We start from the raw sequence: 15,417 nt of genomic DNA on the forward strand, positions 1-15,417 counted from the left end.
CAATTTGCAATCAGAAAGATGAATTGGAGTCCTGCCTTAGACACTTACTAGATGTGAACCTGGACAATTGACTAATCCATTCCTGTTCAACTAAACCCAAAACACACCAAGGAGCACAGGAGTCGATGGATCTTCCCTTAATATGATGAGTACCATCTAATTAAAGCCAAGAATGGTCATTATCCATGGGGGGTGGGCGGTAAAACAAGTTCCTTAGCTTCACTTCCCTCATCTATAAAACGGGGGGAACTATAGAATCTACCTCACAAGGTTATTGTCAGGCTCAACTGAGATAATATTATCTGACATATGTAAGCTGTGCTTTGCATAACTTAAAGTACGACAAAATGTTAGCTATAATTGACAGCTCAGACTCTTTTATACGATGAACTCTGGAGCCTAGCTGTTTGGGTATCGAATGGACAGTTTCACACCCAAATCTTCCCACTCGCACATCTTATCCTTTCCATCAAGCATAATTATAAGGGTTTTTTGAGTTGAATTGAAGCGCCCAGTGCTTTTTCCATACAGAAAAATGGGTTCTCTTGTGATCACAAATTTTGCTTGTCCCTTGCATCATGCCTAATATAAATGGATTGACTGGCCTTCAGGTTTACCACTTTAAGCAAATGCAACATGAAACTATATTTATATAAACGACTCAAAAAGAAAAGGGCATGGCCTGATGGAAAGAGAGCTAGGTTTAGATTCAGAGGACCTGGTTTTGAATCCTGAGTTTGCCACTTACTAGCTGTGTGAACTTAACAGAAATTACTTCCCCTCCAGGGACTAGTGGCTCATCATCCGTAAAATGAGGAAGCTTGAGTAGAGGTTTTCTAATGTCCTTCTAACTCTGCATCCGGTGATACTAGGGAAAAGATTATTTGCTCTACAAAAATTCCAGCTAATAGCCTCTAGTACAATACGAATTATATTTACAACATTATATTCACAGAAGCTTTTTAGAAGCACTATTTTACATGAAGTAAAGTTCCCGTGCACTTGTTAGCTATTTTCCTATAGATCAAAAACACTGTCCTTAAGTACTCTGGCTGGGCATCTCCTCCCTTTTAGGGTATCTATTCAGATTGTAAGCTACCAGAGAGTAAGGAACAAGTATATGTAGCTCTCCTTTTCTGGCATGCTATAAGTGCTGATGAAGATGAATCCCAATAATTTGGCTTTTGTCAGTCATCTGGTAAACATTTATTAAGTACTGGCCAGGGGCCAATGGGTACAAATATTTCTTGGGTCATCTATATTTGAATCTGCACTATTTGAAGTTATAATTACATAAAATATGATCATTGGTTCCAGCCTAATGGAAACATGCAGTATAAATTCTAATCATGTGGTCACTTCAGGGGATTCGTTATCTGCAATTTATCTGGGCTGAGTGTACTATGTGCCAGGCACTGTGCTAAACACTGGGGATGCAGAGAAAGGCAAAAGGAGAATTGTGGAATGTCAGTGCATTGCCCATAGCAGGTCCTTAATAAACTTGCAGAACTGTTTGCTGAATTGAGAGCTCTAAAGAACATTAGAGATCTAGCCTAGCCTACTCTTTTTACAAAGAAGAAAACCAAGGCTAAAAAGGTTAAGAAACCTAATTAGTAGCAGATACATGCCCAGAATTTAGGTCTCCCAGCTCTCAGTCTGGGGCTCTTTCTATCATGGTACAATGCCTCCTCTTAACACCTCGGTGGAATCAGCCTTCAGTGCAGAAGGCACAAGAAGTTTGAAGGGGGAGATGGGCAAATTTTGTAGCATAGAGCTTTGGGGGGGGTGGGAAGATGGGCTCCAAGTGAAGTACTAGGGAGGTTCTGCAGAGCTAGTGTAACAGCAGGATTCTGGTTACCGATGGGCAAGCTGGAAGAGGCACCAGAAGATAGAAAAGAGCACAAAAGAAGAGATAGGAGGGAGTTTCCTGTCTTTGCAATTTCATTCAGCATTGTAAGCTTCCTAGGGTAGGGCCAGCATGTACTGGTGAATAGGCAAAAATTGAGGTTAGGGAGAGGTAATTTCCATCTGGGGAGAGAGGCAGTATCCAAATTGGGAACCAAACGTAATCCAAATGAGTATCAGGGTCCCTTCAGAGGCCTGAAATCCAGTGGGCTAAGGTGAATGGGAAACCAGTTACAGGAACAGAAATCAGTTTGAGAGATCAATGCCAGATCAAAAGCAAGACTCAGAGCGTATTGGAGGGACTGTTTGATGCAACCCTTCTCCCTAAAGCTTCCATCTTGTATGATGATTATTTGCAATCCCTCACCCCAGCCAGTGTGTGTGGTCCAGGTCACCTTTAACCCTTCCAGAAATGCCATGTTGTCGAATACCAGGGTTCTCTGATATAACACCAGGCATCTCATCTGCTCCTGAAAATAGTTTCCATCATCAAGTCTTCCAAGGACTCGCCCATTTTGCTGATGCTTGCATGAGTCTATTCAGCTGAAGGCAGCCACAGTTCAATGCCTGTGCTCATCCAAGCTCTTTTGTACCAGTTCCACATATTAGAAATGTCGGAATTTTGTGCAGAAACAAGCAGTATATTTGTAAATGGAGTCACATAATTAGAACATGGACTTGCATAACAATTAGCATGTGCAATTAGGCACAGACTTCTCGTCCTTTAATTAGACAATCAAGACATCTAATTACAAAATTAAGATGTAATCATGTGGCCAAAACTTGGTATATTTCTTTCTATCCATCAGAAATTACATTAAAAAAAATTCACTAGCGGATGGATGGAAAAGTGAATATAGAAACAAAAAAAATTTTTTTTTAGGGCAATCAAGGAAACCTCTCTGGACCTCAGTTTCCTGACTTAAAAAATGAGAGACTAAATGATCTCAAAGATTCCTTTCAAATCCAAATGCTATAGTAAGACTATTCTTTGTTCTTATTAATACTTGGGCATGACAAGGGTGATTAAAAATGTGAAAAACAGTTTTAAAACAATTACCTTTAAAACATTAAGGCTAAGCTTTGATGGCTGGTAAATGATGGTGTACAGAGTGCTCTGATGAAAAGGACTCTTGGACTGCAAGCAGGTTGGAATCTGATTTGGAGAATAATCCACAATGTCAGCTGAGATCATTGTGGTTCTTTTCTTTCAAAGCATCCTAGATGTTTTCTGCTCACTTTATACCGGGCTTTGCTTAGCTCTCCTGTTACCACCTACCAGTCCACTCTTGATTCCACAACCAGCCCCCAGCATTGACTTTGTCTATGGCTAGTATTGGTCTCTCTCTGTATGCATGTTGTTTCCCCCCTACCAGAGTGGGGGAATCCTTGAAGGCAGGCATGGTTTCAGTTTTGTCTTTAAAATGCCCAGCACCTTTGTACCCCAAAGAGATCATAAGGGGAAAGACTTGTACAAGAATATTCATAGCTGCGCTCTTTGTGCTGGCAAAAAATTGGAAAATGAGGGGATGCCCTTCAATTGGGGAATGGCTGAACAAATTGTGGTATATGTTGGTGATGGAATACTATTGTGCTCAAAGGAATAATAAAGTAGAGGAATTCCATGGAGACTGGAACAACCTCCAGGAAGTGATGCAGAGCGAGAGGAGCAGAACCAGGAGAACATTGTACACAGAGACTGATACACTGTGGTACAATGGAATGGAATGGACTTCTCTACTAGCAGCAACACAATCATCTAGGACAATTCTGAGGGACTTATGAGAAAAAACACTATCCACATCCAGAAAAAGAACTGTGGGAGTAGAAATGCAGAAGAAAATCAACTGCTTGATCACATGTGTCAATGGGGATATAATTGGGAATATTAACCCTAAATGATCACCCTAGTGCAAATATCAATAATATGGAAATAGGTCTTGACCAATGACACATGTAAAACCCAGTGGAATTGTTCATCAGCAGGGGGCTAAGGGGAAGGTAGAAAAAAGAACATGATTTTTGTCATCCTGGAAAAGTATTCTAAATTAATCAATTAAATAAAATTTAAAACTAAAAATTCATTCATTCATTCATTAAAAAAAAAGAAATGCCCAGCACCTCACTCAGTGCCTGGCACATAGCAGGAACGTGAGAAGGGCAGGCTGAGTTTAATTCTAACACTCCTGTGAAAAAAGGAATGATCCAAGCATTGTGCTCTTTTTTTCATGTCATTCAATACATTGGTCCCATGACTTCTTTGCATGCTACTATATAGCCAGTTCAATTTTATATTATTGAATTAGATGAATTTTTCCATCACTATCTGGAGGTCTAGGTGATATGTAAATATCTCACCAGAGAGGCTGTGAGTGATCAGCTAATGATGAAAGCCCAATTGCATAGCTGATTCTCCTTGTCTTTGGTTCTTTGTGAGATCATTTGACATAGATTGAGGATATGTGTGTGTGTGTGTGTGTGTGTGTGTGTGTTGTTTTTTAGTAATTTAATTGGGATGGCACTGAGCAAGTAGATTAATTTAGGTAGAATTGTCATTTTTGCTATATTTGGCTCAACCCACCCATGAACAACTGCTATTTCTCTAATTATTCAAATCTGATTTTATGTGTATAAAAAGCATTTTATGATTGTGTTCATACAGTTACTGGATTTGCCCTGGCAAGTCTCCTTCCAAGTGTTTTATATTGTTGATGGATTATTTAAAATTAACTATCTCTTCTTGCAGACATTGTTAGTGATAAATAGAAATGCTAATGATTTGTTTTTCTTTTCTTATCTTGCTACTTTGCTAAAACTATTTTTTTCACCTAAGTTTTTAGTTGAATCTCTAGGATTTTCCAAGTATACCATTATATCACTTACAAAAAGAGATAGTTTCATTACTTCATTGCCCATTCTGATTCTTTCATTTCTTTTTTTAAAAATTCCTTACTTTCTGTCTCAGAACCCAGCATCTCCTGTCTCTATTCTTGGGTCTCAATCCCCTGAGCCAGCTAGCTACCCCACAATTTCTTTTTCTTATTGCTATTACTGGCATTTCTAGCACATTGTTGGATAATATTGGTGATAATGGGCATTCTTGTTGACTCCTGTTCTTATTGGGAAACCTTCTAGCTCATCCCAGTCACAGAAAATACTTGCTGATGGTTTTGTAAGTGTTTCTTATTTTAAGGGAAAATCTATTTATACTTAGACTTTCAAGTGTTTTTTCATAGGAATGAGTCCTGTGTTTTGTCAAAAGTTTTTTGACAAATTCAATTGATATGAGCTTCAATTGATATAATAATGTCATTTTTGTTACTTTGTTATTGATATAATCAATTATGCTAATAGTTTTCCTTATATTGAACTAGCCCTGAATTCCTGGTATAAATCTTATTTGGCCATAATGTGTAATCTTTGTGATATATTGTTTTGTCTACTAACTTGTATTTTGCTTAGAATTTTTCTTCAATATTCATTAGGGAAATTGGTCTATAATTTTCTTCCTCTGTTTTTGTCCTTCCTGTTTTTTAGGTAGCAGCATCATATTTGTTTCATAAAAGAAGTTATGTAGGACTCTTTCTTTGCCTTTCCTAAATTATTTAATATTGGGATTAGTTGATGTTTAAACATTTGATAGAATTCACTTGTAAATTCATCAGGTTCTGATGCTTTTGTCTTAAGAACCTAATTGATGGCATGTTCAAATTCTTTATCTAAGATCGGTCTGTTTGGATATTCTATTTCCTCTTTTGCTAATCTGAAAAGTTTGTGTTTTTGTAAATATTCTTCCATTCCAGGTAAATTGTTAAATTTATTGGCATTTAATTGAGCAAAATAACTCCTAATAATTGCTTAATTTTATCTTCATTACTAGTGTATTCATCCTTTTAAATTTTTGATACCAGCGATCTGGTTTCTCCTCTCTTTAAAAAAATATTAACCAATAGTTTATTAATTTTATTAGTTTTTTTAATAAAACCATCTCCTAGTTTTATTTATTCAGCAGATTTTTTTTACATTCAGTTTTTATTAATCTCACCTTTAACTTTCATAATTTCCTATTTGATGTTTAATTGGGAATTTAAAATTTATTCTTTCTGTTTTTTTATTGCATAGCCAATTTATTGATATGCTCTTTTTCTATTTTATTGATATAAGCATTTAAAGATATAAATTTTCTTCTGATTACTTATTTCATTGCTTCCTATAAGTTTTGATGTTGTCTCATATTATCATTCTCTTTAATAAAAGTATTTATTGTTTCTATGTTTTGTTCTTTGATGCTCTCATTCTTTAAGATCAGATTATTTAGTTTCCAATTAATTTTTAAACTGTATTTCCATGGTCCTTTATTATGTAATTTTTATTGCATTTTTATTTGAAAAGGATGAAATTAACATTTCTGCTCATCTGCATTCAATTATAAAGTTTTTATGGCCTAATATGTGCTCAATTTTTGTCAAAGTGCCATGTACTACAGAGAAAATGGTCTATTTCTTTCTAATCCAATTTGATTCTTTTCAAATGTCTACCATATCTAGCTTATCTAAGAATCTATTCCTCTCTTTGGCTTCTTTCTTATTTATTTTTGGTTAGATTTATCTATTTCTGAGAGGGAAAAGTTGAAATCCCCATTATTTTAGTTTGACTATTTCCACCTATAATTCATTTGCATTTTCCTTTATAATTTGAATGCTATAGGATATGTACAAATATGGTTGGTGTTAATATTACTTCATCATCCATAGTACCTTTTAATATAATATAGTTATCTTTTTAAATTAAATCTATCTGAGTTGTAACTTTGTCTGAGATCATAATTGCTACCCTTGCTATTTTTTTTACATCAACTGAAACATAAAACTCCAGTTTTTTTTATTTTTAATCTCTGTGACTTTCATTTCTTTAATTTTAAAAATTATATTTTATATTGGGATTTAATGGAAATGTATTATGCATTTACTAACTCTAGTATATAACAAAGCCTTCACACCACTTGCTAGTACCAGCTTTGTTTCATTCCAGTGAGATACCTTTTACTGTTAATTCTTTTTAAAAATATTTTTCTATCTTGACAATAAATTTTCACATAAGTTTTCTGAAGTTATATAATCCATATTGTCTCCCTCCTGGAGCTGACAAGCAATTCAATTTGGATTATATATGTATTATCATGCAAAATATATTTCTATACTATTCATTTTTGTAGGTGAATAATCTTATAAAACCAAAACTCCAAAACACATACCCAAATAAAGAAGTGATAAATCATATGTTTTCATCTGCATTTCTACTCTAATAGTTCTTTCTCTGAAGGTGGATAGCATTCTTTCTCATAAGTCCTTCAGAATTGTCCTTGGTCATTGTATTATTGTTAGTATCAAAGTCTATCACATTCAATCATTTCACAGTATTGCAGTTACTGTGTATAATGTTCTCCTGGTTCTGCTTATTTCACTCTGCATAGTGTCTCTCATTTTTAAATGTGTTGTAAACAATATATTATTGGATTTGGGGTTTTTGTTTTAATTTTATGATAGTTCTGATTTTAATCTATTCTATTATCTATTTGTTTTATAGGTGAATTCATCCCATTCACATTCAAAGTTATTATTACTAGTTGTATATTTCCTTCCATTCCATTTATACTCAGTTTATCTTTCACTCTCTCTTTTTGCCCTTTTGCTCTTCAGAAGTCTAATTGACTTCTGATGATTTCCCCCCTAATCCACACACTGTTCTAAGAGTCCCACCTTTATCTTACCCCATTGCTTTCCTACTTTTCTTTAAATTAAGAATACTTTTATATCCTACCAGATATATGTTATTCCCTACTTAATCTAGTTCCAATGAGAATAAGGTTCCCACATTGCCTGCCTTCCACCCTATCCTCCCCTCTACTGTAATAGTTCTTCCATTCACACTTCTTTTGCATGCCAAAATTTACTCCATTTTACCTTTCCCTACCCAATTTTACTTTTTTAGGATCATCCCATCATAATCAGCTCAACCCCAAGACCTCTATTTATGTATATTCTTTTGAGCTACTCTACTAATGATAACATTCTTAAGAGTTTTAAATATTTTCCCATATAAGAAGTAAACAGTTTGACCTTATTAAATCCCTTATAATTAGTCTTTCAGATTTTCCTTCTTCTGTTGTGTTGTTCCTTTTTCTTGTAAGTCAGATTTTCTCTTCAGCTCTAGTCTTTTCCTCAAGAATACTTCAAAATCTATTACTTCATTAAAATTTTCTTCCCTTGTAGAATTCACTAAATTTTGCTGGGTAGTTTATTCTTGGCTGTGCGAACCCAGCTTCTTTGCTTTTCAGAATGTTGTATTCAATGTCCTTCAGTTTTCTAATGCAGAAGCTGCTAAATCTTGTGATATCTGGACTGTAGCACCACAATATTAAAATTCTTTCTTTCCAGTTGCTTAGAATATTTTCTCTTTGACCTGAGAGCTTTGAAACTTAGCTATAATATTTTTATGAGTTTTTAACTTGGAGTTTCTTTCAAATGGTGATTTTCTATTTTACCTTTGAGGTCTAGAACTTCAGGCAATTTTTCCTTAACAGTTTCTTAAAGTATGGTGTCTAGACTCTTTTTAAAATCAGAACTTTCAGGTAGTCTAGGAATTTTTCTATTATCTCCCCTCAGTCTATTTTTCCAGGTTGTTTTTCTAATGAGATTTTTCATTCTTTATTTTTTCATTCTTTTTATTTTGTTTGATTATTTCTTGATTATAAAGTCATCAATTCCCCCTTATCTAGTTCTAATTTGGTTAGCTCTTGGATCTCTTTTACTAATTGGTTGACTTTCTTTTCATAATTTTCTTGCTTTTTATTTTAAAACTCTTCACTTCTGTCTTAAAATTCAAAACAAGTATCAGTTCTAAGGCAGAAGAGTGATAAGGGCTAGGCAATTATGGTAAAGTGACTTGCTCAGGGTTACACAGCTAGGAAGTATCTGAGGATAGATTTGAACTCAGAACTTCCCATTTTAAGGCCTGGCTCTCTATCACTGAGCCATTTAGCTGCCTCTTTTTCTTGCTTTTCTTGCATTACTCATTTCTTTTCCCTTTTCCCCCTCAACCTCTTTTATTTGATTTTTTAAGTTCTTCTAAAACTCTTTAAAGAAGTCTTTTGCATTCTTTTTTTTGTGACTATTTTACATTTTTTTCTTTGAAACTTCAGAAGTTGTTTTGTCTTCAGAGTTTGAACCCTGATCTGCTCTATCACCATGATAGCTATCTATGGTTCAGTTCTTTCTCCATAATTTTACTCATTTTAAAAAATAACAGTCTATTTTTTGACTGTTACTTTGTATTGAGGTCAGGCTAGGCCCCCAGGGCATTGGGGATAATATCTTGGGCTTTGGGTTTTTTTATGCAGTTCTTTTCTGAGCTTTATCTGGGGGCCTTTGACCTCTTGGTTCCTCCATTCCAAGGTCAGGTGTGGTCACTGCTTCTTCAACTCACACCATGATTTATGACCTCGGATATTCTTCTCTACCCCTGACCCACAACCAGGGTACCTAGAGCTGCTCCCAATACAAATGTTCTTGCTCTCTGCCATCCCTCCAACAACTCCAAGACTCAGCTCATTCCTCTGCCTTAGAACCAAAATTAAATACTATGCTCTCTTGGGAGTAACCACAACCAGCAGAGTCCTGCCCTTTTGTGGCCACACTTACTGGTGTATGCTCATTCTTCTTTGTCTGCAGCCACAGCCAGGGACCAACTCTGGTCAGCATGTCTGGGTCCTGCATCCAGAGCCAGTGGAAGGCCTCTTAATCTTCCCATCATCAGCTGCCTGATCCCCACATGGGGGATGCATGGGATGAAAGTTCCTGAAGTTAAGGCTGCTGTTTGTTGACTCTGGTATATACCCTGATGTATCTATATGTCAGTCAGGCCAGATCACTCCCCTGGGAGGTCAGATCTTTCTTAACATCCTCCCAAATTGTCTTAGGCAGGACAACAACTTTATGCTGACTTTGAATTATTTTTGCTGCTCTAAAATTCACTTGGAGGCATTATTTTAAGTTATTTGTGGGGGAATTAGGAGAGCCAGGTAAATTTCCTAACTTATTTTGCCATATCCCCATAATTCTTCCATCATAAACCCTCTTGAAATTTTTATTTGTCCATTGAAATGCTCTCGTTTATTTATATTTATCAATTTCATAATAGAAAAGGAAATAAAAAATATAAATCCCTTAGAGCCTTAAATTTGATTCAACAAACATTCATGATCTTGTGAATATTTTCTTTATTTCCCTAATAATCAGGCAGGATCATAGCACAATAGTTCCTTTGCTTTTAATTCCTAAGACTACTCAGAACATTTTGCTCACTGCAAAACCAGCAGTCTTCCCCTTACCCTGAAATATACCTGTCTAGATGCTAATATTAATTCCTTGCCTTTGTGGTTTGTTTTATTTTCATTATTCAGGTATTCTACTTCTGCATTTTCCAGCCTTGAGAGAGTGGGCATTAGACACCCTAAGCCTCTTCCTTTTATTGGTAACTTGACCTTCTTCAGACAGGTAAGGGAGATTGCCTTCCATACTTTGCTTGTTTAGTAGGGGGGGATGGGGAAGGAAACTGGGGTGGGAGGGGAACCTAATAGATTTGGCTCAGGATGCAATTCATGCTCCTTGAAGCAAGGGTGAAGAAACAATTGCCAAAAAATAAAAACAAATCGGAGAAAACAAAATGGTTCTTGCATACCAATGAATAAAGAGATGAATAATGCAAACATCTGGCAGTTCTATTCCCTATACTCAAATTAGAGAAAAATGTTTTTTAGGGGGGAAATTATTGCAGCACTTGGTTGAAAACATTCAGTAAATTCTGGTTTCTCCCCTTGATCACGCTGGCCAGCCATAATCTGTCTGTTCCTTCTCCTTCCCCTCATCTGTGCAGATCTTTCCAAATTTTCTCAGGGTGCAGTATTGTAGGTTCCTGTTTTACTTGTATGTAGGTTTGCCCAGATATGTGGCATACACTCTGTTAGAGGCAACAGTCAAAAGAGCCTTAGAAAGAACACTAGATATAGAATCAAAAGTCTGGGGTTTGAGTCCCAGCTTTGTCCTTTACTAGTGTTCTTCAGCAAGTAACTTGTCAGAACCTTATTTTCTTTGTTTTTCAATTGAGGGTTAAAATAGCTCAAAATCCTTCAGATTGATAAGGTACTTATTTTATTTATATTTTCTTCTTAATAATAGCCTGTATAGAATAACAATACCTGCGCAGTTATTTTTTTTAAACCCGTACCTTCCTTCTTAGAATCAATACTGTGTATTGGCTCCAAGGCAGAAGAGTAGTAAGGGCTAGGCAGTGGGGGTCAAGTGACTCACCTGGGGTCACACATCTAGGAAGTGTCTGAGGCCAAATTTGAACCTAGGACCTCCCATCTCTAGGTCTGGCTCCACTGAGCCACCCAGCTGCCCCATAGGAATGAGGCCTTTGGATTTGATGGTTAGGAAGTGCTTTGTGATCTGATGAGATGGGAAAGGAGAGGCAAAAAAAAGTGGGAAAGTGATATAATGGAATTAATTTATTAAAATGTAAAAATTAAAAAGGAAAAGGATGGGCAAAGGAGGCACAAAGGAAGCTGGAAATACAATGCTATTGTTATTCCAGTCAATTAATCAATAAACCTTTATTAAGTACTTATGATGTGCCAGGTACTGTGCTAAGCCCTGGGGATACAAACACAGACAAATGAAATTATTATCAAATGAGATCACAATTAGGAAATCTTTGTTAGCCTTAAGACATATTACAAGGAGCAGGCATTATCTATCCCATTTCAGAAATGAGAGACTGAAGATCTGACAGTCCAAGGTCACTAGGAAGCATCAACACTGGAACCCAAATTCCTGCCTTCCTACCCCAAGACCTGACTGAATCTGGAGCTGCTCCTACTTATCCTATAGGGGGTTCCTAAACCTTAAAGTGCCATATATAGATGTGCATGATTTAATCTATCAGCAAATGAATTGATTAATGAAAGGAGTTTTTATTAGAAATGAATCCTGCTTGCAATAGGTCATCTCTTCCCTTTCTCCCTTCTTCCCTTCTGCCTTTCCAACATCCTCATAGCTATACATTATGATAAAGATATGAAGAGAGAGAGGTTTTGCAGGACAAGCCAAGATGCAAGAGTCAAGGATGGGGACCTGTCTGTCAATCAAGAAGAAGGTTCCAAATGGAATATTCCCAGGAGGAGAGGCAGTTGAGCTGACCAGGGGGAGAAACTTGGGACTTTGTCTTTGTCTCTCTGGCTTTGGGCAGTTGAAGCTGACCAGGGGAGAAACTTTGGACTTTGTTTCACTCTGGCTCTGGGAGTTGAGCTAGCTGAAAGGACCCTTGGGGGGCTTGGCTTGACTTTGAGTTATTTGACCAAAGGAGTATCTGATTCTGTCTCTCTCTGAGATTTGACTGACCAACAGTTGGAGGAAAGCCAGGCTGAAAGAGAGATTTTGAACTTTGTTTCTCTCTGGGGTTAAGCTGAAAGACCTTGCTGGCTTTGTGAAGAAGAAAAGATTTTAAACAGTTATCCTCCATCTCTCTAACTGTCTTAGAGTCACAGTTGTGACTGGACTACTTTCTCAAACCCTCAAATTCTCCCTCATTTTAGATTAGGGACATCCTCATCCCTCTTACCTCAGTTTCCTCTTCTGTTATCCCAATAAACCCCTTGACTTGAAAAGGGAAAAGAAAAGAGTATCTTTATAGTTTACTCAAGGGGGGGAGGGAAGAAGCCAAAGGCTTCAAGAAGAACTGGTAGGTGAGGGAGGCAGGAAGGAGAGGGTTGGATAAGGGGGGGAGTGAAAGGGAGGAGGAGGTTAGGGAAGATATATCGATCTACTAGTCATCAGTAGGGATCAGTAGGCAAACCCCAGAGCATTCCCCAGAGCAGTTCCCTTGTGTAGCAGTTCCCTTGTGTGGCAGCATTCCTGTACTAGCATCCCTCAGTATCTCTCATTCCTAGCTCCATTACAAATAAGGAGTTTCAGGTCCCCCTCTAGCAGTTCTCTAGTCACAGCCAGCCAGAGTATAGCAGTCATTGCAAAAGAAATAATTTCCTCAGTTTACAATTCTATTTCAATTGGCACCTTTAGTCTGACTGTACCCAACAATCCCACAGGCAGGAAAGAAAGACAGTAAATATGTTCAAACAAGTGGGTTTTGGTGTGGTAATCATTGCACCATTGCTTGCTTTTGGGTATATCTTATTCTATATAGCAGGATAACCCAAATGGTAGTGGAAACCATGGATTATGTAGGAAACTTGACAATTACTGTGTTACAATTGCCATTTCAACATGAACTAGTTCTCTGGAAAGTCCTGGCACAAGTATATGTACTCTTCATGGCTGTGTTGTAGACTCTAACCCAAGTGAAGCAGGTTTTTAGATTTGTAGTACCCCTTAAGGCAGAGAAGATAATGGCTGTTGATACCAACTTAGACAAGATGATTAAGGCTTATTAGAACAACTGATCAAGGAAAAAGGACTAGATCTAGTTATGGGCAAGGACAATGGGCAATCAGAGAATGCACCTCAGGAAACTGAAGGTAGCAATGAAAATGAGAACCAGGCTGCTAGTGATCCTGAGAAAATATGTCCTTTGAAGGAAGTCACCAAGCTGACAACTAATGCTGGTGTGATTCACTCAAAAGCCCATAGACAATTCTCCACACAGGAACTGGAGTCCAAAAGTCCCATTTCCCAAAATTTCCTTTTAAATCCCAAAAGGAGCTGAAGAGAGCATTCAGGATCTTTGATGCAGACTTTGAGGATATCGAATTCCTGCTATCAGAACTGTTCAGCCCCCATGAACAAAGGAAATTTTTGGAAAAAAAAACTAGATCTGAGAGCACTTTGACTAGCTGGCCTACAGTAAAACAAAGAGGGGATATGGACTTTGCAAATCCAACTAGCATGTCCTATCTGAGAAGGTGCAGAGAGGATTTGCTGCAAGCCATTAAGCAATGCTGTTCCAAACCAAATGCATGGGCCAAGTTTGACAAGGTCAGGCAGGATAATGGAGAACATCCTGCCACATGCATAGACCATCTGTCAGAGATGGCAGAATCAATCTTAGGGCTAGAAGCTTACAATGAAGAGGCAGCTGGCCATGTACATAGACAATTTCTTAGGGGATGCACACTCAATTTGAGAATCTTTTTCAAGAACTATTTCCCTAAATATGACTCAGTTTCCCTAATTGAATTGAGAGGGGCTGCAGGTTACTTATTTGAAAACAATTCCTCCTGGGAGTATTCCATTTGGAACCTTCTTCTTGATTGACAGACAGGTCCCCATCCTTGACTCTTGCATCTTGGCTTGTCCTGCAAAACCTTTCTCTCTTCATGTCTCTATCACAACATAGCTGTCAATCACATATTAAATGTGGTTAGCATTTTGTTATTTGTGTTTCCTGGGGCTTATCAGGATTGGTCTTTGTGCTGTTTAATGTTTAGAATGCATTAATGTGTCAAGGAGCAATACTTCTTAGAGTAAAAAAAATCATCTGGAACCTGCTTATAGAGAATGTGTAATTTTTACAATTTGAAAATTGAAATTTTGAAAATTTACATTTTCCTGTTCTTTAGACAAGAATTAAGATGAAGTTTGCTTTGTCCTAATCCACAGTGCTGGGCTTCAATGATTCCTCAGATTAACTTGTATTATATTTAATTATGTATTTCTTATATCTTTCTCTTGCCCCTCTTCCAACTACTTCTTTACCTCCAAATTCCACCCTCAGAGTAGAATGTGTGGCCTTTGAGGGTAGGGACTGTTTCACTATATTCCTAGGGTTAGCAAATAGTAGGTGCCTAAAAAATGTTTTTATATTATTATTTTTAGCCTTTGCCTTCTGTCTTAAAATAATTATTAGTATCAGTTCCAAGGGCAACGTAATTAGGGTTAGGTGACTTGCTCAGGATCACACAGCTAGGAAATGTCAAAGGTCACATTTGAACCCAGGACCTTCCATATCCAGGCTTGGCTTTCTATCCACTGAGCCACCCCCTAGCTGCCCCCTTAATGAATGTTTATTAAACTAAACTTATTTTAATTACGCTTTATTCTTGAAAAAAAATTTGCTAACGTATTTCCCCTTGTATCTACAAGGTATCCCCAAAGTCTTTTGAGACATCTCTTGGAGCATCCTGTTTAAATAGCTTGGTTGCTGAAAGGGGAATTTCTGTATCTGACTCTGGACAGTCTGTGTGTCTCTGCAATGTTTTATATGAACAGATTTCTTGACAAGTTGATTTCATCCTCTTTCCTGACCCAGACTATGAGTACAACCAGTTAGAGAATTAGCCCCTTTCGGCAGCCAACCGTTCCCCTAGGAGAGGGGCAGCATTCTAAGCTAGGCAAAGTAACCGGGTAAGTAAGATTTTAGGAAAGTCCGAGAAATGATCATACTGGTTTTGAGCAAATATTTGAGCCCGGGAGTAAAGCGCATCCTCATTACAGGTAA

The 15,417-nt window shown here is 37.2% G+C and overlaps 1 protein-coding gene across 1 annotated transcript in view; it reads left to right on the forward strand.

The window, feature by feature from the left end:
- The window catches only part of TBXAS1 (thromboxane A synthase 1), a 258,599-nt gene that overhangs the window by 54,020 nt on the left and 189,162 nt on the right, over positions 1–15,417 (forward strand). Inside the window, exon 2 of the mRNA XM_007504415.3 lies at positions 10,367–10,460. Coding sequence (XP_007504477.2) covers positions 10,367–10,460 — 94 coding nt within the window. The remainder of the gene's footprint in view (positions 1–10,366; positions 10,461–15,417) is intronic.

The sequence above is a fragment of the Monodelphis domestica genome, chromosome 5, assembly GCF_027887165.1.
Source record: "Monodelphis domestica isolate mMonDom1 chromosome 5, mMonDom1.pri, whole genome shotgun sequence".
NCBI lineage: Eukaryota > Metazoa > Chordata > Mammalia > Didelphimorphia > Didelphidae > Monodelphis > Monodelphis domestica.